The 23,391-nt window shown below is 42.4% G+C and overlaps 1 protein-coding gene across 4 annotated transcripts in view; it reads left to right on the top strand.

Moving 5' to 3' along the window:
• Positions 1-327: 327 nt before the first annotated feature.
• Positions 328-23,391, top strand: part of LOC149769226 (arrestin domain-containing protein 3-like) — a 52,332-nt gene continuing 29,268 nt past the window's right edge. For 2 of the 4 annotated variants that reach the window (XM_089949947.1, XM_089949950.1), the window contains exons 1-2: positions 20,591-20,749; positions 23,211-23,391. In XM_089949947.1, coding sequence (XP_089806073.1) covers positions 23,277-23,391 — 115 coding nt within the window. In that variant the 5' untranslated portion in view covers positions 20,591-20,749; positions 23,211-23,276. Of the gene's footprint in view, positions 473-20,590; positions 20,750-23,210 lie in introns of those variants that run through there. The other 2 variants (XM_089949948.1, XM_089949949.1) reach the window with 2 other exon arrangements.

The following is a 23,391-nucleotide window of genomic DNA, read 5'->3' on the forward strand; positions in this document are numbered from 1 at the left end:
AATTGATACCGTGCTGTATTATGACGTTGATTTAACGTACAAGAACGTATAGGTATCTCGATGTGAACTAACGCACGATCGAATAAATTTAATATGTTATCTGATGATAGGGTGTGTGTAGTATGAGATAAGAGGGCTAAAGAAAACGATTGTACCGTCCTTGTGTTTTCACAGGAAGCTTTTTAGGCGACAGAGAACTTCCGGTTCATTTGGGGCCTAAGTCTTCAAGAGTTGAAGACAGGAATTGAGACTGTAGCTGAGACAGTCGAAGTCGAGAGAAGTGTAGTCCTGGGAGAGGAAGTGGAGGAGGAGATGGAGTCTAGAAAAAGTGGAGGAGGAGGAGGATGAGAAGGAGTTTGGAGAAAGGTCGGGGAGGAAGAGAAGGAACTAGGAGAAATAAGAGAGAGAAATGATTCAACAGATCAGTAGAAATACATGGACATGTGGAAAACAGTGTCAAACCGCTAATCAGGTGATGCAATAGGCTTATTTAAGGGTCGACCGGAAGGATTGTAATTTGAAATTTGATTCTTTTGGCGCCATTGCTAACCGGGGGCTCAGAGCGTTACATCTATCTTTCACTAAATGTAACTTCCAATAAAATCGAGCCAGGGTGGGACTTCAGTAGTGAATGGGAATACCCTAAGGACAATGGGACTTACCATTAAAAACATGAGAGTTGTACCCTGGGGACTATGGAAAATTTAACATTAGAGATAAAAGTTTGTACCCTAGGGACAATAGGAATTTAACATGGGGAATAGTTCGTGGGACTGTCTAGGGACAAGGGGAAATTTAACATGGGGAATAAATTGTGGGACTGTCTAGGGACAAGGGGAATTTAACATGGGATTTTTTTTAAAAATTTCTTCTATTTCCTCCACTTCTTCATCCATCCCCTTATCTTTCCTAATACTCCTTTCTTCTTCTTCTTTATTTCTGACTCTGGTAACCAGTCAGGATGGCCCAGCTCTCTGAACTTGGTCTGTATCTTCATCCAATTCTGATTTAGCCTCTCAAACTCTATCTGTTTCTTTTTGTTTTCCTGATCTTTTCTTTCTTTACTCCATGTCTCTTTAATCTTCTCTACTTCTTTCTCCATTACTTTTCTCATCAGATCTTCCCGTTTCTTCATCTTTTCCAACCCCCATTTTACATTCCTCCACTCTGTCCAGTACAGTATCTTTTCTAGGAAGCATCGGACTTGGATGACATGATCCAGTGCTTCCTTCAAACTTCCCACTCTGACATAAGGTGGGTCAATGAAGCCTCTTGACTTATTGACTTCTTCTTCTATCATCTCTGTTGTGATATCTCTGGCTGCCTTTATACCTTGAACTTGACTGGTTACCAAGTCTTTCATATCTCCATGCCTCCATTCCTTTTCTATTCTTTCCACCACATATTCTACATCCATTATCCAAAATTAGATGTCTCTCAATAGATTAAATAAAACTGATACTTGAGTCATTTTGTTTCAGTTATTCCGTAGAATGGTGTGAACGACGAACACTGTGGGCTCTTATACGAAAAGCGCGGACGTGAAGGAAAACATCCCCCTAAGACCCAAAACTTATATTACCTAGATCATCACTTAAAACGCGCGGACGTGAAGGAAAACATCCCTACTCTTCTCATTTCATATTATCTACTATCCACATACGCGAACCAGCAATAAACTAACCCAAAATATACCATCCACACACGCAAAGCATTAAAATCAAATCCCAATAATCTACTATCCACACTAACCTATGCTAGCGCTTATAAACACACAATCATATACATAAACTCATACACTCACACTAGGAAAAAGAGTCAGTGTTTATATTCACACTACTCTACAAACACACATTGGCAAATGGATTACTATCTCTTTTCTAAAGGTTTGGGTAGCCCTGAAAAGGGCTGTTTGTTTTGAACTCCAGGGCACCTGGTTAATGATGGCACCTTACAGGCATGGCACCACACACACATCTTCTATTCCAGTCTCTTTTTACTTTTTTTGTTGGGAGTGCAGAGGCGGGATGAGTGGCTTCAGAATCCCAATTTTCTATCTCTGGGATTCTGAAATTTCCTCTCTCCTTTTCCTCCTCTTCTTTTTTCTTCTTTCCTCCTCTTTCATCCTTCCCTCTTCGACGATGGCCTCCGCGGCCAGTTCATTTAGTATGCGCCTGGCATATTCCAGGTGCATCTGGAGTTCTAGAAGTTAGGCTAGTCTGGTGTTCATTTTGGTGTTGATCAATCAACAAGGGTAGCTAGACCGCCTAGCGATTTTCAATTTATACGAGAAGCGCGGACGTGAAGGAAAACATCCCCTAAAACAAAACTTATATTACCTAGATCATGACCAAACAACGCGCGGACCATAAAGAAACACTCACTCACTTTGTACTACCCATTACTAATTAAAAAATTTTCATTTTAAAAAAATAATATACTATCCACATACATAAATCAGTTAAATCAAACCCAAATTTACTATTCCCACACTTCAAACAGCAAAAAACATTTTCATAACCTACTATCCACACAAACGTACGTGAGCGTTTACAATGGCACACACACACACACACACACACACACACACACACACACACACACACACACACACACTTTCTAAGGAAGATAAATAATTCATGTGCTTACAAACGCACTTCTATTTTTTAACCTATTATAGGCAATCGATTGTTATTTCTTTTCTAGAGATTGGGGTAGCCCTGAAAAGGGCTGTGTTTTGTGTGCGAAGTTGAAGCTTGGGCGATCTTTTATATTCTAAGACTGCGACGTCCTCTGACGATAGACTTTCTGACGATAGGTCTGCTTCTTCGGAAAGAGAAGAGGAACTCTTTGGTGTCAATACGACAATCGACAAAGCCTCTGTCAGGTCCAGGTTGCTGCTGCTGATGTTGTTGTTGCTGTTGCTGCTCTCTCTGTTGTTTCTGAAGTCTGTACTTCTCTGTCCATTCTTCTTTCTCCCTTTTCATTTCTTCTCTGAAGAGCTCTTCTATCAGGTCTTCAGTGACTTTTAACATTTTCACATTCTCTATCTCTTCTGGCTTCGGTATCAGACTGTGTCTGACCCTATGCAAATTCACGTAGGCTTCGTTTAGCTTAGCTAGTTTGGAGCACATCTTCGTAGGAGGATGAGTCGACAATGGATGGTTAGACTGGAGGCTACCCCGGCTTTAAAGTCAAAGCGCGGACGTGAAGGAAAACATCCCTCCACGGTTTTCGAGCCGAAACGTTCATTGAGTGTCATGAGAGGGATAGTAGGAAATCAAAGAGCATGAATCAAGATTCCAATAGCCAAACAAACCACAAAGGCATTTTTTTCAAACACAACATTTTTATTCAAAATCACTTAACACTAACAAACAACTATAACATATTTAACAATAACCCAACAATATAACATCAAACATTTTTTTCAAATCACAAACATTTTCTTTTTAACTAACAGATTATTTTGGACAAGGCTGACAATGTTGTGAATGAAATTGTGATTTCCACTGTTGGAAGTCATTAGGCCATTGATGGACACTACGTTTCCTAGCTTGAGACAAAAGACCAGTATAATGGTCACAAAACCATCGATCTACTTTCACATCGTTTCTAGAAGAAGAACGAGGATCAAATTGAGTCACTAAATGTTCTCAGGAATAACCCCGACTACGATGATGCAGAAAATACACACAATATTGTCTACACACCAAGGAATCTGTGCCTTGTAATTTCACATTATTGAATCGGGTGGTCTGAGCATTTCTTCTCATAAAGTTAATGATATCGTCTTCCAAAGGAGGCAATCCATACGAATCGAAATATTCCATACATCCTTCTTGAGGAAAGTAGACGGTTACCCAGTGGGTTCCTGGGAGATGACTGTCGTTCGTGTTGATCACATAAGCTAGATGGTCTTGAGGTTTGCGATGAGGGAGTTCATCTTTTGCACAGACGACAGGATTCCAAGAAGCACTGTACGAGCTGTGGTTTAAAAGGTAATAAAGTTCCCAGGTATCCATTGATTTGTGTGGTTTTCTTCTTCTTCTTCACAGGTAATAATAAGTGATCAATTCGATCCTGACCTTTTGCTTGAAAATGTCTGACAAATAACCGTTTCTTCGCTTCGTCTCCCCACTATGATTCAGGAGAGCATCGATACGATGAATTTCTTGAGTGGTTAATGATGGACAAGAATGTTCACGCAAGTCGTTATACCACAGATGCAACACGACTTCGTCCGAGATGAGAGTCCAAGCTTCGTCCAGATACTCGTCCAATTTTTCTTCTTGACGCAGGATCTGGCATTTATCGTGTTGAATTTGACTGGGATGATCGTTTTGACATCCATAGCAATCTTTCTTGATCAATTCCGTAATATTTTCGACCAAGTGTTTGGCAAAACAGGAGACTAAATGGGCTTCTTGTTCTGGCCATCTCGACTTCACCATAACTTCGTTGTCTTTGTCTTGATATTCTTCTTCCACGGTCTCCTCACATTCCATGTCCAAAGTTTCTCCACTAGGTAAAGAGGGATAACAGTCTTCCATGGCTTCTAATAATCTAGAATGACTTCTCTTAAACTGTTGATTTCTATGGTATTATCGAATTCTGCATACAGGATGACGTTCACCGTCACTTTCAGTTCTTCTGCAAACTGAAGTTCCACACGAATCTGGCCGGATTTTATAGGGATGAAATGTCCCTCTCGCTGCCTTGGTCTGGAGTGAAATTGAAAGCCCACAACGCATAGGCTCCTGCGTAATCTTCGTACGTAATACCGTGACTGGTGTTGGTTCCTAACTGGCCGGTGGCTTCGTACAGAGACAAGTACGACCTCAAGTAATTCTTTGCGTTAACAAAGTCAGGTTCAAAAGGTCTGGTACACAAGGCCTTGTCATCGCGACTGACTTCGATTTTGGACACTTTGTAGTGTTGAAAGTTGAAAGGGTTTTCTTGGTAAGCTCCGTTAAAGGCTGAATTCTTGACGATACCAACAATCAAACGTTTGGGTAACTGTCCTTGGAACAGATGATCTTCGATCATGGATCGCTGTCCAGCAGGAATGGTGAACGTTTTCACTTCCACACGTCGTATGGGATACTTGGAGGTCGTTCTACTCAACATCTGACTGATGTCGTTTCCCACTTTAGGCAACACTTCCACACGACGCACGTAGAGTCTGGCTTCTTCGATTTTGGTTTTGTAAGTGGCATCATGAGCAGCTATCAAATGGAAAGCGGCACTGCTGCGATTCAGTCTCAGGCGGATATCCACTCCGTTCAGCAAATACTTTTCTTGCAACCACATGTCTAAATGCAAGCGATCCATCAGTTCTAAACTACGACTTAGTGCAATTTTCTTTCTTCGTTCTACAAACCCCGTTGAATTTGTAGCATCCCCAGCAACTGTAATGCTGTCGAACTTAGACGCTTTGTCAGGTTTCCATACCACACAAGCATCCAGATGAGTGTTCTTGGCTTCTTTTCCATACGTCAAGAGATTTTCCAGGTAGGCTCGATAAGGGTAAGTATCCATGCTGCTGCTGACCAGTTTGTTATTCAAGTACAAATCCACTTCGCTGAACAAGGAATGCATGAAATTATTGACGGGAGCTACTACATCCTCAGCGTCTAGGTTAGTGTTGGGTGGTTCGAACACTTTCACTTTCAAATACAGGTAACTGCTATTCAGATCGATGTAATCTTCGGGCTGTCCTTTGATTTCAAACTCGATGGGAGCAGAATCCGTCAAAGAGGAGACGGGATGAAATTCCACCCATTGGGATTCTTGCATTGTCATCATGGTGGGTGGCATGGCAAACAGATCCAGTTCCGACTTGGAACAAGCGCAAGACCCTCGGTGCATCATTTTTTTCTGTTTTTTTTCAATAATCGAAAACGTCTAAGTCTCGAACGGTTCTTCTTTTCTTAGTCTTTCTAGCTTTAGAAGTGTGAAGTCTGGTGAAAGGGTGTTTTCTTCGTCGTCTCTTTCTGCCTTGTCCTTGCTGAATGCTTGACTCGCTAGCGTGCAGGGCATTTATAGGTGTTTCTCGTCGACCCAAAAGGTCTTTACCCGTTTGCAGCAAGACATTTTTGCCTGCCCTCAAGAAAGCTTCTTTAGGGTTTTGTTTGTCGATGATGACATTTTGGAGAAATTCTTTGCCGTGTGTCAATGCCGCATCTTTCAAGGCGTGCAATCCGCGTGTCACTATCGGTTTCAAGACTGGGGCCACCGAACGAAAGGCTGATTTTAACATATCTCCTAAACCGTGTCCTCGCTGTCGTGCAACCCCTCGGTACACTGGATACATGACTTAACGAATCGTGAGAGAACCGTTTTCGAAAATGGAGTTTCACCGTGACTTTTCCTTTGGTGAATGGAATATTTTGTCCCAGATCTCCTTTTATAGCAATGTTGACCGTGTCCAAATACGACTTGCTGACAGGCAAATAATGAGGATGTACAAATTCGCGGTGTACGTGATAAGTGTTTCCACCTTCCTCGTCAGCGGCCGTGACAGAATCCACTTTGAAAGGAATGACACGCAGTAATGGCACGGAGGTGTGTCCCACCACGTTATACTCCACCACATCGGAATACACAAACATCAAATTCAGTCCTTCGTTCAATTCTACCGGGGTACGAAAATACTTGGCAAAATTTTTGTTGTCGAAAATGACTGCTGATTCGCCTTTTTGTTGTTCTTTGCGATAGGGTTTTTTATGAGATTTTTGCCTTGCTTATCCAAGTACTCTCGCATTTGTTGGTCATGAACTTCCACTGAAAAAAAAATTTGATTGGGAAGGACATTGAGGACTTGGGTTGGGTGAATGATTTCTACCAAAGCCACTTCCCAATGGGCTTCGTGATCTAATGGGATGGGTTGAGGTAATTTGGCTGTGTAACAGCACAACGTGTTGTTGGGAAACACCTCCATAGAACTGTCGCTAGGTAAGGTTAAGTAAAATTGGTTTTAGTGACTCATAATTCCAGAGTTCTGTGGCTGTCCGAGGGTTTACTGGACGTCAGAGGCGTGTCTCCGCTCAAAATTGGATTGTTGTTGTTGTTGGAGTGGTGACTGGCACTGGCGCTGGACACAAGGTTCCCGTTGTTCCCGTTCGAGGTGAATTTCAGGGAGGGATTAGGAAGCGGGTAACCGATGCAACTGTTCAATAAAATGGTCCACAATTGTTTGTCTCCTTGTTGCAAACTCAAATTGGCAATGGCTGCCACGATGACGCAATACACCACGAAGATTTGACAGAAAAAGACGATTTGCCTTTTAGGTACACGTTCTCCACACCACACCCACAAGGGTTGTTTTTGTAAATCTTGCAGAGAAGAACTAGGTGAAGGAGTGGTCGACGTAGCTGCGTCTGTGTGAAAGGGCATGATGGTCACTTCTTTTTATAGTCGATGACTTGCGAAGCGTCGATCCAAGAATCAAAACTGGGTGGATATCCTTTCCAACGTACTTTGACTTCTTTGACACGTCGTTTGCCCACTTTACGGGTTCTGCGTTCGAGAATGCTTTCGATGTCGTACACGTCGTCTTCTTTTTTGGTGACACGTTGTAACTCGGGCAAATAAAACGTTCCTTTTAACACTTCTCCGTCGATGTCTTCCAATTTATAGACGGCAGGATGACGGCCATGCACTCGTCCAGTGACACGAAACAATTCGGTAGTCCAGTTAGGTAAGTAACCTTTGTCGAAAGTGCGTTTGGTTTTGCCAATGCACACCCAATCTCCTACGGTTAACACTCCACTTTTCTTGGGGACAGCCCTCGTCGGGGACGTACCAAACAGGCGCTCAAATACCAACACTTCGTTGTCAGGGGTCACCTCTTGCGGGGCACGTCCAATGCTTCGATGGTAAGATTGGTTGTACGCTTGCACCAGGTACGGTAAGATGTCGATGTACTTGAGAGTGTGGTGATGCGTAAAATATTTCCACATGCGTTCTTTCAGAGTGCGTTGAAAACGTTCCACGATGCTGGCTTTGGTTTCAGGATTCTCGGTGGTAAAAAAATGAATGTCACGTTTCTTTAATTCTTTTTGGAAAACTTGATTCAGAAATTCGGTGCCTTTGTCCGTTTGCCATCGAAGAGGGTGACGACCGCTTTGTTTCAACACCCGTTGCAGGGCTCGTACTAACTCGCTGCTCGATTTGGAAGTCAAGGGCACGACCCAGGCAAATTTGGAAAAGACGTCGATGACACAAAACAAATATTTGTAGCCACGATTGTAGCTGGCCAAATGAGAGACATCGGCTAAATCGGCTTGCCATTGATGATCAATGCCTTCCACTCGGGTGCGACTTCTGGCGAACTTGCGTCGAATGGGTTTGTGTAAAGTGTAGGTAGCTTGTTCTTGTAACCATCGTTGCACTTGAGGTAAACGGAGACTTTTCAGTCGAGTTTTGGCAGCACGATACAATTTTTGTACTCCTGCGTAACCTGCAGGATGGGAGGGATCGTAGTAAATGCTGGCTAACACCTTCTCCATTTTGTGTGTGTATGTGTTAATAAGTCACCCACTCTTCGGTGATGTTACTTTGGGTGGGACGAAAGGTTGGTTTGGAAACGTGTTTACGTGTCCGATGGGCTACGGGAGTAGAAGTCGAAGGTAGTGGTGGAGGTGCCAATGGAATGGCTTTGGTCTTCTTTTCTTTTTTCACTTCTGGTTTCCCTTCTTTGTTTTTTACTTCTGTCGAAGGAGGAGTGGACACCATCTTTTTAACCCAAGCTTTCATTTCTTCTCGTTGGGGTGTGGGGGACGGGGTCAACAAGGATGCTGCAATCTTACTAGACATAGGAGCTGCTGACGGTGTTTGAAACAGTTCTCGTATCTCTTCTTCCTCAGACCTTCGTGGGGTAGCATCTCTGGTGACCTTTGGGGATGGTAGCAGTGGTGGTGGTAGTGGTGATGGTGTGGGGGATGGACTTTTCATCAAGGTCTTAAAATCTTTCAGAGTGGGAAGAGCTGTTTCGTCTAAAGCTTTTTGGTGAAAGAGTTGCAGTCGTTGCAAGAGTTGACCGTACTTTGCGATTTTTCTGTTTCGGACAAATCTTGGCGATCCATTAAGGACTGCAATTCGTGTTGTAACTGGGACATCTCGTTCAAATTGGGATTGGGAGGTAAATGCGGGGTGCGTTGTTCTTGCCAACGATGGTATTCCATCCATCGTTTGTAAGGCACTAAAGCTAATTTTCGTCCTTCCATGGGATGTCAGAGGTCGATTCTGAGATCTTGGGACTCCAGAGGGCCTTTTTATCTTGCTCCCATCAGTCCTCCCAACACGGTTCCCAAGACTCCTTTCAGTAAGGGACCTAGCAAGAGGGGTAAAATTCCTCCACGTTGGACCAACATCTTCTTTTTTTGACGAAGGGGAATTTTCTTTTGAACCATTTGGCGAAGAACGTGACGATGTTTGCCTAAGCATTGTTTCTGGTGTTTGGACAAAGGGATCGTGCCTTTCAAGACGTTCAAACAACATTCGCACACGGTATCGATGACCTCTTTGGAGGCCGTTTGAATGAGTTTTTTTCGTAGGGGTGGAGAAGCTTTGGACAGGACAGATAACATGTCCCCATTTTTGACTAAACGTGGAGGCAGTCATTTCCTTTTATTTCCATGGGGTTTAGAAGAGGAATGTTTTCTGGAGGGGGACATCTTTGCTTGTGGGTTCCGGGACATTCACCAAACAGACACTAACATCGATGACTTAACACACGCCCTTTTATCTTTTTTTGGGGGGACTATCGCTTGGTCATAAAGGAGACAACGTTTTTTCCAAAATCGCCAAGGTATCCTCCCCTTTGGTGACGCCTCTTTTTCTTGGAACGACTGTGTCTTTTCTTAGGGTAACGTCGATGCTTGGCTAAGCGCTTTCTCGGATGACGAGTATGCCTTTGTCTCTTTCTTTTTTGACTTCTTGGAGGTGACATCTTTTGGAAGTTCACTGATACCCTACTTGGTCCAGGCCTTTTTTATACTGGAACTCGCAGCCACTGATTGTCTTTACGGCTATCAACTTGATCACAGGCATGACACGTCGTGTAGGGGTACGTAACGGACTAAATCGAGCCAGTTCTTGCTTGGACAAATCCAGCAAACTTTGTAACATGCCCGATCTTTCTTGGACTTTGATTTTGGGAGCAGGTACTTTGTGTGCCGCAGCCACTGACGTTAAATGGGAGGGTCCTGCCACTGGGAAAATTCTTGGGGTCATCAACGGAGAAGTTCTTGGTGTGATCAGCGTCTCCAAGTACTGTTCAGTTCTTGGTGACATCATCGGAGAAGTGACTGAACCTGAGGCTACCGGAGACGCGGTCACCGCCGTTGCAGGTCGTGGTTTGCGAGTGTAAGGTTGCGTCCTGGCTGAAGTACCTCTCTTGCGACTAGTTTTCTTCTGTGGACTTTTCTTTTTCTGGGTACTTTTTCCCTGTTTCTTTTTCTGGGGGCTTTTCTTTTTCCTGGGTGGTGTCTGGTAAGAGGAAGGTCCCGCCACTGGAGAAGTTCTGGGAGACACGGGTCTCTTTGGGGACCTGGTCTTTTTCTTTTTCTTTTTCTTGGATCTTCGTTTGACTTCTTTTTTTTTGGGGAGAACTTTGGGAGCATTAGGATCCCATCTTAGGAGAGAGCGAATGATGACCCCTCCTAGAGTACCGCTCCCTCCAGGTTTCAAAATGATTTGTTTTTTGGTTTGAGTGTCGATGCGGGGATCGGCCAGTTGGGTCAAAGCGACTTTGTTTCGATCGAAAAAGCGTTTGGTTTGATGAGGAATCTGAATGATTCCTTGGAGTAATTGACGTGCTGTCACCGTGAACCATCGTAAGACTTCTTTGAGACTAGCTTCTAAGACACGAGCTCGTATTTGTGGATTTTTTTCTCGACTGATGCCATACAAGGCACGAATCAATTATACGGGAAGATATGATTGAAGGGACGTCATGTTGACACTGTGTGAGACAGACGAAAACTGTCTGAGGTTTTTATAGATTTTTTTTGAGTGAAGTTAAGTCGAAGACGGAGACGTGTACAGGACAGGCCCTCCGTCTTGACCCCAGTGGTGAAACAAGTGGGTACGAAATAGCAAATCATCGGGGTCGTAGGTTTCAAATCGACGAGTAAATAGGCGTGTGGAGTGTGAGTGACATCGTCGTACGCCTGACTCAGCCAAAGCGTTCCTAACTGTTTGGCTAAGACTTGCACTTGCGATTTATCTCGAGGGCTTTTAAACAAGACCACGTAATGCGCATTGAGACTGATGATGCGATTTGCTTTACTTTGTTGAAACAAATTTTGAGTGATGTAAACGACACTGGCATTACGATGATGCCCTTTGCGCGTGAACCACAGTTTAATTTCTTCTTCGTCTTCTCCTAACATGTCGCCAAAAATGACCAAATGGGTTTGACGGGAGTCAGAGATGATGTCATCGTCTTCTTTAGGAATGCCTTCCACAAACACGATGGAATCGCCTTGACTTTCTCGCAAGAGACTGTACGCCGATTGCCACTCTTTGTAACACTACATGATGCGTTGGGGTGGACGATCGATCAAATGATGTTTATGTTCGATCAAACGTTTGACAAATTCGGTTTTGCCTGAACCGCTAGGTCCAGCAATGAGCATGTTAAAGGGATGGCGAAGATACAAAGCCTCCGAAGTGGCACGATCTAAGTGTTCGTCGATGACTTTGACAGTTGAGGAAGAGGGAGCAGAATTAGCCATAGTGTTAGGAATGTCACTTGTGACACGAAAACAAACAAGACAAGAGTTTATATACTTTTTTCAGTACACGTTTATTGAATGTTTTAAACATGAATACGAAAGACAAAAATACATAAAAGCCAAAGACTTAAGTACAACGATAAAAGGCACATCGACATTATCAACGTGGAATAAACACAAGTGTCTGTACAACAGGTTTTGGGTAAGGTTCTAACCAGTTCTATAGGGGGTAAGGTCACACAAGTGTCCTCCCGAAAGGGTCTTTCAGGCATGTCCTCGACAGTCCTGTCCTCGGTGACGAGTTCTTCTTCTGGTACTGTCACAAACACAGGTTGAAAAGTGACTTTTTTCCTTGAACAACTCTCGTGCATACTGGGCCACTTCTTGGGTCCAAGCCTCAAAATCCCATTCTTTCCAGGCACGGACATCTGTCCAGTGGGGGTGTAAGTCACAAGCTACACACACATCGTCATACACGTCTTGGGTAGCTAAAAGTTGACGAATCTTTTTTTCCCGTAGAGGTCGAGAAGTATCCAGATGAAAACGCAAGGCTTTGAGCAAAAGGAGTCTTAAGGCCATTGGGGTGGTAAGTACTGTTCGTAAAGAGTCCACAAAGAATCGGCTGGTAAACGAAATCCCAGAAAACAAGTCACTAAGACACACACTATGTGTCGACCCAAATTGAATGGATACAGTTCTTGTAATAATCGATGGTAATGATCCACGGTTTGAATATGGTCACTGAGTTCCTTCCACGGAATCTGTTGGATCACATGTGACATAAGTCGTGGCATGGCAGCCTGTTGTTATAGTCTCTTTGTTTCGGAAACAATACAAGTACTTTCTAGCCAGAGATCTTCGTTCTCCAACGGGGAATCTAAATCTTGCATACTGTAACTGAAACGTCAGAGTTCGTTTAGATGTTTCCTCTTCCGCTAAGTAGATTCCTCGTAAAATATGTTGGTAATCCTTTAACTCGTCTTCCTGAATGCGTTTCACTAGGTGAATCTCGAAGTAAAAAAAATTATAAACACGTCGATCATCGGGGGCCTGGAAGTATTGAACAAGGTCTGGCCACTGAAATAATTTCTGACGAATCAGTTCTTTTATACCATTCAGGTAGCAGTGGTTAAAAATCTGGTGACGTAACGGATGCAACTGTTCTTTACGTTTGACTTGTATTTTGACCAGCTCTCGGTAAATGCGTTCTCTCAACTCCACAAGCAAAGCACGAATGTTCTCTTGTAAAGTATCCATAAACAGGTCATACTAAATCCTCTTTTGTCTGACAGAAGAAATGTACCGTTTGCACAGACATGGTTTTACTTCAGTGTCAAATTTAAATCGTTTAGTCACTAATTTACACATTACAATTCGTTCAGAAGTTTCTTCTTTCACTAGGTTGACATTGTGTAAAAGATGTCGGTAATTGGTTAACTCTTCCTCTGGAATTCGATGCAGTAAGTTTACATTGTAGTAGATAGAATCATCAATAGCAAACCAATCCTTTTTAAAACCAGGGGGTTGTTGATCAATGTCTGTCCAATGGAACACTTTCAACTGAGTCAGTCCTTTTATAGCATTCAGGTACCAGTGATTAAACATCTGGTGACGTAACGGATGCAATTTTTCTTCACGTTTCACTTGTATTTTGACCAACTCTCGGTAAATCCTTTCTCTCAACTACACAGGTAAAGTGCGAGCGTTCTCTTGTAAAGTATCCATAAACAGATTATGGTAAGTTACTTCAATGTCTCGGTCCCACTAAGGGTAAGTAATGACAATTCGGTGACCACCGAGCATGTTCTACGTAGGCCGAATCTTGTGGTTCCCAGTGGTGAAGTGACACACCGCAACTGAAGCACTTGACTTTATCTCCTTCGCCCACGTAGAACAATCCGGCTCTGGCTAATTCTTCGGGGGGTCGGTCCTCCCAGATATTTAGGCCATTTTCCTTTGAACGATTGAAGACGATTTTCAAAGTCGCAGTATTCCGACAAACGTGCAGGGAACGAATATTCGTCTTTCACAGGTTCGTTTCGATGAGGGTTGGGTGACATGGACAGGAGTTTGCTCAGGGCTGGATGACATCTGTGGGGGGGGGGGGGTAAACGTGAAGGTGAACATCCACCTTTAAAACGAAACCCAGTAAAGTGTCCAAGAGGACGAGCGGCATCGCTTTCGCATCCCTCAGGTTTGACACGCACAGCATCACTTTCCATTATAGGGGTAGTGAAAACAAAGTTCCTATGATGCTTTACGGCATCACTAAGGTCACAGCGTACAGCATCGTTCCCATAGCAAGGCTCACAATCGCATTCCACTTCAAAAGCCCCAAACTTGAATTGTGCCATTCTAAACTTGTTTTGTGTTTCTCTGAAAGTATTCATCTTGTTCACTTGGTCTTGGTAGTCACAATGAACTATCGATCTTGCCTAGGGTTCCTTTTTATATACAGACCAATACCGGCGTGTCCATACGGCAAGGTGAAATGATTGGGAAGTCGCACTCACTTCTGGTACACGATTTGATAGACTTTTTCCGAGGGTCGACTGACGATGTGGTGAGTGGGTAAACGTACAATCTTGTTGGGTTGATAGGTGGTCACTTTAAAGTGTTCATCCTCTCCCGATTGCAAGGCTTCTTTCAATACCCCAAAGTTGACCACACGACTGGTACGATAATTCAGAGTCAATCCTTTCACTTTACACTTCGTGTGCACTTCTCCTTGTGGGTCCCGGTATTCGTAGCCGTAATTTTTTGGACCGCCACTGACGAAACTTAGAATCTTGTCGTCGGGATGTTCGTCTGTCCAGGCTCCTAAACGGTCTCCTTCGATGTCAGGGTGCTGTTGACTCGGGTGATGGATGTAAATGCAACTGTCCGTGTCAAAGTACAGGACACGTTCCCCTAACAGTTCTAAAGCTTCGTACAATTTTAAGCGAGCATGAGCTGTCTCGTAAGCCGCAATGATGACATTTCCAAAAGGGTCGTCTTGTACAAAGTCCAGATCTTCTTCGTAATTGACCAAGATCAAATCCTCGCGAACGACGTCCACGTGTTCTTGAATTTGCTTTTGTCGTGAATCATCTGAAAGTAGCGGGAAGGTTCTGTCAAATATTCCGTCTTGGGTAAACACGGACGTTGTGCCATTTTACCCCACAAGCAATTTAACATCACTTTGGCAAACGATCGCCTGCCTTCGTTTTTCTCGATGTGATCTAAAGTAATGCTTTCTTGTGGCCAGTATTTCTCTTTGAATATCTTTTGTTCTTCGGGAGTGTGACACCAGGAAGGAGAGCCACTGGCTTCTTGTTTCAGTTTCAAAAAGGGACACAGCGAACACACGTCCAAGTATTTGATTTCTTCTCCTTTCTCTTCTTCGGCTTGGTACAGCAAACAAGTGGCATTGGTCCTTCCTCCATACAAACTATCCCTTGGGTTCAGGGTGTCCATGAACTGGTAACTTTCCACGAGGCGTTTAAACTCGGGATCGGTTTTCAAACGGTGATGGTATTCGTGTTCCCACATTTCCACCACTTGGTATCCTTCCTGTTCTAACTTTAGGCGTCGCTGACAAGTGGCCTGGTACAAGTCTTCCATGGTTCGTTGTAAAAACTGATTTTTAGAGCCACGGTCAGGGTAACAGACGGGACATCCGTGAAATAAGCAACCGTTAAACTCGTACACGATCTTGGGGTTTTCTAAGTCTCAGCCATCGACCGAATGCGTTCCGATGGTCTTTTCGACCCCTCCGTTGCGGGCATGCTGAATCCATTTGTCTTCCTTGTCGCACAAGTAATGTAACCAGCGTAGGGCTTTGACCGAGTATTGACGTTTGACATAGTTGGTCGTTTGAGGACTGATGACAGCCAGAGTGTGTTAGGGCATGCATAGTTGGCGGTACACTATGGAACACGCTTTGGCAATGGTGCAAGCTTCTTTCAAAGGATCGACCCCTCCGTGTTCCATGAACAGTTCTCGAAATTTTCCACAGCAACGTCGTAAAATGTCCACGTCGGAACGATAATACTTTAACATTTCTTCCTGAAGGTCGAAAGGGTCCGAGGCGTGAGCCTGGTACCAAGCGTAGAAAGCTTCTTGTTGTTCGGTACGCATGTTGTCGGGGTAGTAATAGTGAGCCTCAGGTAAATGGGGTAGAACGGCGTGTTGATTGGCTTCCGTATTGTAAAAGTGTGGAAAGTACCCTTTAGCCATTTCTGTCTTTCTAAATGTTTTAGGCATTCGGCTCAAAGGCATGGCCAAGTAACTAATCGAATCTTTAAACTGTACTTGTCCCACTTGCATGAAAATGATTTTGGCTCCATTTAAAGTGACTTTAGGACGCTCGGTGCCTTGTTCCGTATAGTATCTCAAAAGAAACTGTCCATCGTATCCGGAGAAATTGTGAGCCATCACAATGGCATGACGATAATAATCTCCGTAACGTTCGATGTCCTCTTGCCTCCACGTCTTGTCGATGGAGTCTAAGACCCATTGGGCAAAATCGGCTAGCGTGTTCGGTCCCCGAAAGATTTTTTTCCTCCGGGAATCTTGCTGCATTGAGGGCAATGACTGAAAATAGGTTCTTGAATGCACTTCTCGCACGCTCGATGAGCCACGCAGAAATTAGGAATGTGAATGCCGGTCTCTTGCATGCGTTCGAAATCGAAAAAGATGAAATTGCCTTTCTTCTTGTGACCATCCTCTTTCTCTGGTTGGGGTTGGTATTTTTGCACGTAGCATTGGTGTTCCAAGTCCGCGATGTGGTGACAAATGTGACATTTTTTCTTTCCTGAACATACGTGTGCCTTGGTACTGTTGGTACGTATGCCTTTTCTACACGTAGGGCACAATCTCAGGAGTTGACAAGTACATTTCTGCTGTGAACCTTGCGTCTTCAGATGTTGTTGGTAACAGGTAGGGCTGACAAACGTGCGCAGACAAGCAGAACAATGCACTGGTTCTTGCCGTTCGTTCAGACAGGGTGGAGAGGCCAAACATCCTGAGCATTTCGATCCACAATGTTTGTGTTGTTCTTGATTGTTATAGCCATGGTCACATTTCTCACAGTAATAAGCATATCCCAGGAATGCGGTGATACTGGTAATGGTATCGAAATGGTCATCGTGATAATAGACATGAATGTATTTTCCATCCTTAAAGTCTTTCCCTCGAAACAACAGAGGCCCACGCATTTCTTGAGGGTACACTTTCAAGGTGTAGCGTGGAGCTAGGACATCTTGCAATTTTTGCATTTCAGGAATGCCACAGGGTGTGTCTTTGGATAGGCCGGCTTGTTGCAACAGGAGTTCTGCTTCACTTCGTTGTTTGGCTCGGTCCGATTGTCGAATAGTTTTCCAGGCTCTTTTCCATTCTGCCGTGTCATTCTTGTTGGCATAAGTTCGTCCCACCACGATAGCCCTGGCTAAACACATCTGGTCTTGTGGGTTGTTAATTCGGACGAGACTCTTTTTCGTGCTGCGAAGGTCGTTCACCAATAAGATCTTTCTGCGTCCAGTCCTTTGAGGAGGATAAACGTGGGTCATGTCCAATGTGGCTTTTCCATCGGTGATGTCAAACTGGTCATTGGATTGTTGCACGTGTTGAATCTTGTCCATGACTTTGGAAGTGGTCAATTCTGCAGGGCTGCTAAACTCGATCCAAACAGGGGATTTCAAACCGTTGTGTTGTATGGAAAGTCTCAAGCGATCGTCTTCTTTGGGTTGACATTGTCGCTTGAGTGTGGTGAGTAAAGAATCCCACACCCCGGTGACGAATCCTTCTGCTTTCTCTAACGGTACTTCGGCCTTGAAATCTTTAAACTTCACCGTGTATTTGTAAGCCGTGGTTCTAAATTTTCTAGAGGAGCGCTTTTCTGTCTCTCGAATGAAATAGTACTTTTCAGGGTTAACTAAGGGTGGTGAACTTGGTTTAGAGGGTTCGGATTCTGGTTCACTCATGTCCTCTTCAAAATCACTGGCATGAATTTGTGCCAAGACTTCAGCTCTGGTACGAGGCGATAGATCACGTTTCTGCCTCTTACTTTCTTCTTTCTTCTCAAATGAATTGGATCGTTTCATCTTGAGTGAAAAACGTCAAATGACTAAAATTTAAACAGCATGGACTAATTTATAGTCATGGCAGACCAGCGTATATAAAAGGGTGTGTGTCTTGTCCTTTCACTATTCATTTCACTCTCTAACCGAGCACAACGATGGAAGAAACTAGCCAAATCGAACGTTTCATCAGAGCTTTGAGAGGGGTCATTAGAAAATTTTCTTCAGACCAGCCTTCGGACTACTCTCCTTCTTTTCGAGATAAAAGTGAAGATACTTGCTATATCTTTCAGAAGAAAGGGCATTGGTCTTCAGAGTGTCCAGACCGTCAAAAAAGAATAACAGGGGTGAAAAGAGACAAAAGTCAAGATACCTGTTGTTATTATTGTCAAGAAAAAGGACATTGGTCTCCAGATTGCCCAAAAAAGAAACAAGAGGAGTCAGAAGATGAGAGGGATTCTTCAGAAGAAGAGAGGGATTCTTCAGAGGAAGAAAGCAGCCAGGTAAAGAAAAAGAAACAGGAGAAGAAAAGAAGAAGGGAAGAAAGTGAGGAAAAGACTGACGGTGAAGAAATTTAAAAAACAGAGAGACTAAACAGTGAGACAGAAGAAGTGAATGTACTTTTTAAAGTGCTCTGTTGTGAATTGTGAATTGGATTGTAACTATTTATCAAAGAATAAATTAGGTATAAAAAGGTAAGTGTCTTTGAGTTTTGATTTTAAATAAGAAGCTACACTCACGCACTCATATACACGTACTATAGGGATGAAATGGTTTTTTTTTTGTGGGTTTTTTTTTCAGTTATTGGCAATTGAAAGTCTATCTCTTTTCGAGAGAAGTGGGTGGCCCTGAAAAGGGCCTTTGGTTTTTGGTGTAGGGGTGAGTTTAAGCAATCAACTTTAACTGCCTTAAGCCTTTGCCACGGCCGAGGCCTACTTCTGATGATGATGATTTGGTTGAAATCACTAAGGGTGGTACGGTAAGCTTAGTCACAGGGTTGGCGTGTTTAGCTCGGGAAGGTCGTATTCTCTTCGGTCGTGATAAAGAAGTCTGATACATTTGTTTCAGACTTCTTAACTCCGCTAAAATGTCTAACAGTACCGTGACCGTTTGATTTTCACTCTCTTGTTTCTTTGCTGCTTCTTCTTCTTGTTTTTTTCTTACCTCTTCTTGCTGTTGTTGCTGTAAAAGAAAAGCTTGTTCCGCTTCCTTTTGTCGTTGTATAAATTTCTCCAATTCTTCTTTCTGTCTCTGTCTAAAATTCTCCACTTGCGGTAATGAAGAAGGTGACGAAGGTTCCGGAACAAATTCTTGCGAGGTAAGAAAATCCACAAAATCCCAATTTACCTCTTCTGAAAGTAAGTCCGGGTTCACTTGGGTGGTTTCCACTGCTGGTGCACCCAAATGGATCGTTTTCTGAGTTTCCGTCATGTTGAATCACTGTCGCATAGATTGACTGCACACAGGCGCTAGCGAATCTATATAGACCACGTGACGTCACAGACTGTTGTCTTCGGTTTGGATGCGAGCTGACTGAATTTTGTAACGCGTGTTTGGATTGGTCAATGAACTCAATCCGTTTCAATCCTTCCTCTACCTATAAATAAGCGCAGTTCACTGCATTGATTTACCTGTTCTCGTCGCCGCAGCATGTGGACTGACGTTGAATCTTCCACCCTTGTGTCAACAGTGATGTTCAGGACGGACATACCGATGTATGTCCGATCCGAATGGACAGTTGTCCATAGGACCCCCAGCAACCTATGGATACGTAGGATTTACGTAGAGAGGCAAGGATGCCTCAAAAGAGTCCTGATATACGGTCCTACAGTGAGACGAAGCCTAAGGACAAGAAGAAGTCACAGATGCCCTTTATATTAAGGGCATATATAAACCCAAAGGCCCTTTTCAGGGCCACCCACATCTCTCGAAAAGAGATAGACTTTCAATTGCCTACCCCATTTTTTTTTAATTTTTAAAAAAATCCTCTGTTCAATTCCCCTTGTCCCTAGACAGTCCCACGATTTATTCCCTATGTTCAATTTCCCTTGAGGCTCAACAGACCCAAGATTATTTTCCATGTTCAATTCCCCTTGAGGCTCAACAGACCCAACATTTTTTCCCATGTTAAATTCCCATTGAGGCTCAACAGACCCAAAAAATTTTCCCATGTTAAATTCCCCTTGAGGCTAAAGTGACCCAGGTGTTTTCGTAATGTTAAATTTCCCATTGAGGCTAAAGTGACCCAGGGGTGTTTTTAATGCTAATTCCCATTGAGACTAAAGTGCCCCATTCACTACTGGTGTCGGTCGAATGCCTAACGTCGATCAATCGATCGAATGCGATACATCACCGAATGTGATGTAACTATTTCTGTCTCGATAAGAAGTGAAAATTGTTAAATTGATATTTATCCTAGCAAGTTATGTCATTCAATGCATGGACTTCAGTGGGGACTGATACTGAATGAACAAAATATATTTATCTCACAGATTTTTCTCCATGCCAATATACTCGAACTTGCATATATTATTTTTCTCGTTTATTCTGCATACCATTACATAATTAAGGAGCTCCTAACCATAATCAAAATGTATTCAGTAGCCAAAACAAATCATACATAACAATGACATTATAATACCTAGCAAAACCAACGAGTCGTGATATACATAGTCTTTTATCTTCTTTCAATTGTAAATACAAAAGCTATAATCCTTAATATTCTATAAGTGGCAATTACTCATGTTTGTATTTAACTTGTATAATGTGGTTGTTGTGGCCACCGCCACAACTTTGGTATACAAAGTCGGTATGAGTCAAAATGTATTGTGACCTCAATGCTAAACATTTTGCATGATGTGTGTCGTATTTAGGCCTTAACGCGCGGCAGCACTCCGAATCATTGACTGTAAAGTGATGGCTGTACACCGCAGTTAGTGTTTACAGGTATGGGCTAAATCCTCTAAACCATAAACACTATATCTCAAAGTTTGTTTAAGTTTATTTAGCTAGCATATACTTAACTCTAATTATAAAGCTACGTAAATGTGTTATGCAAACGTATTACCCGTACTTATCTTTCCTCACCATTGTACTTCGTTCATAAAATATATCGGGACATATTTCATAACAGGTTATTGTTTACGTTTTACGTATGTCAGTTTTATTTATCCCTAACACTCCCCTCCCCCGGTTGTTATAGAGAAGACAGCTACGTATTTTGAGCAGATATAAGGACATCTTTCATTTTCACGAGGGAAGAGGAAATATTGTAAAATAACGAGTGGGGCGGAGACATTGCATTATTACAAATGAAGTGGAAACATTTCATTATCATGAATGGCTTCCTTGTCGCCACTCATGACAATACAATGTTTCCACTTCACTCGTGACATATTTACGTATATCTTATCCAAAAACGCAGATTATCTTTTTATTATATATTTTTGAAAGCGAAATCCGTCGACTCATATCTATTCTGCGTCAATGCAGTTACTACATCGATAAAAAGAGATTATAAAGTTTGGAATAATTTTGGGTTGAGATGTTTTGCAAAATTTACCTATCAGATTGTTGTTTTTGTTGGTTTTATAGGGTTTAACGCCATTTTCGGCACAATATAGGGATTTGTTATACATGGCGGCTTGTATAAATGGTGGAGGAAAAACCCGGTAAACCTCTGAAAGAACCACCGCCCCATCGCATTAGATTGAGTATTTTGTAAAAATAACGACTGTTTTCATACAAAAGAAAGAGTTTTTATTTTCCCTAACACAATTTATGATCGATACTGTTGGGGGTGGGTTAGGTCTAATTTAGAAACATCACAGCGGTGATTGATATTGCTTGGCGTGGGGTAGGCCCACATGTAGAAACATCACAAAGCGGTGGTTGATATTGCTTGGAGTGGGGTAGGCCCAATGTAGAAACATCCCAGCGGTGATTTATACTGTTGGGGGTGGGGTAGGCCCAATGTAGAGACATCACACAGCGGCTGCGACTGACAGAATTCAGAGCGTAAATCTACTGACAGAATTCAGAGCGTAAATCTATTTGAACAACACATTTTAATGATTGTGAACGTACTTGCAAAGATTTTCGTTCTTTATTTTGTATGTTTCTATATTCAAACATAATTTTTGTGTGACATTGGCAAGTTTGTAGTCTACATCGGTAGCAGATTGTCCCCTGATTTTGGTTTGCAATCATCAATTATAAACGCACGATCTACCCATTGTTTTCAAACACAGTTGTTATGAGTGTTAAAACTGCTGCGTAATAAACTGTATTGCTATATAATCACGAGCTTTTGCGTCTATAAAATGTGTACCCGTTGCCGTACAGTGTTAGTACATGTATACTGTATGGGTAACACATCGCAGCAGGTCATACAGGTTCAGTCACTGTGAGTTTCCGTTATTCCAATAGAAAACAAGTCATAGAAAAGTAATAGAAGTCAACATTTGCTGTTTGGAGTTGGGTTTTAGGTATTTCGTGATGGCACCACGGCGACTGCATGCGTGTATGTTAGAGGGTCTATTGCTGATACAATTTAAGATCTCTACGTCCTGGGATGAAAAGAGTAAGAGCGAATGAGCAGAAGAAGAATGAGAATGAAATAGTCATACACCTGGCAATACGGGTTTAAATAACATGCACACGAGTAGATATATTTCCAAAATGGAGAAAAAGTAGTTCCAAAAGTAATATCGCCACTGTGGCGATATCATTTTTCTCGCACTGATACATTTCAGCATATTGCTATTAAATATATATAATACATTTTTAATCACTATTGCTCAACTTTAAACTGTAAGGAAAGAACATTTTAACAACAAAAAATCTACCACTATTATCAAATAGCGCCACTATTCGTATACATTTATTAGGAAACACTGCAAACAACATCTGAAAATGTACCTTTTGTTAAATATCTGGTATCGTGTATATTGCTATGCAGTTCTATGTATGTATACAAAAATATCAGTTTGTATTGATATATTTGTGCATATATAATTGTACATGTGTTATCTATCTATCTATCTATCAAAGTAATTTTCTAAAATAGACCAGTCAAAACACAATATAAACATACATACCAGTAGTATAAAAAACAGAAATCTGTGCGGTCAGTAGTGACCATGATCCCGCTTGACGCAGAGAGTAGTCTGTCGTTAAATGCTAACCCTTCTCAATATATTCAAATTATACAATTAGTATTGGAGTTAGAAAGATATAAACTATACATCGTATGTTTCTTCGTCAATATTAAAAAGCAGTTTTGTCATTTCTACAAATAGAATTGCGACTAAACAATGCATTGTGTCGGAGAAACAGACGAACCTATATTGGGTAGGCCATAATGATCAATAAAAATCATCTTTTTGAAGTTTTTCATCTTTAATAGATGCTCATATTTCAATGATCTGATTGAAGAGCTGGTTACGAGATCGAGTCTGACTATCGGGCAGATATGGGGAAAGACAGCGTAGTCATCATTTTTAACAATGCCAGCAGGGTGTTCTACCCCGGGCAGATTGTGGATGGGAACGTGCAACTTACAGTCGCGGAATCGCTGAAAATGAGAG

The sequence above is a fragment of the Sinohyriopsis cumingii genome, unplaced genomic scaffold (genome assembly GCF_028554795.1).
Source record: "Sinohyriopsis cumingii isolate HCF-2022 unplaced genomic scaffold, ASM2855479v2 utg004279l, whole genome shotgun sequence".
Classification (NCBI taxonomy): Eukaryota; Metazoa; Mollusca; class Bivalvia; order Unionida; family Unionidae; genus Sinohyriopsis; species Sinohyriopsis cumingii.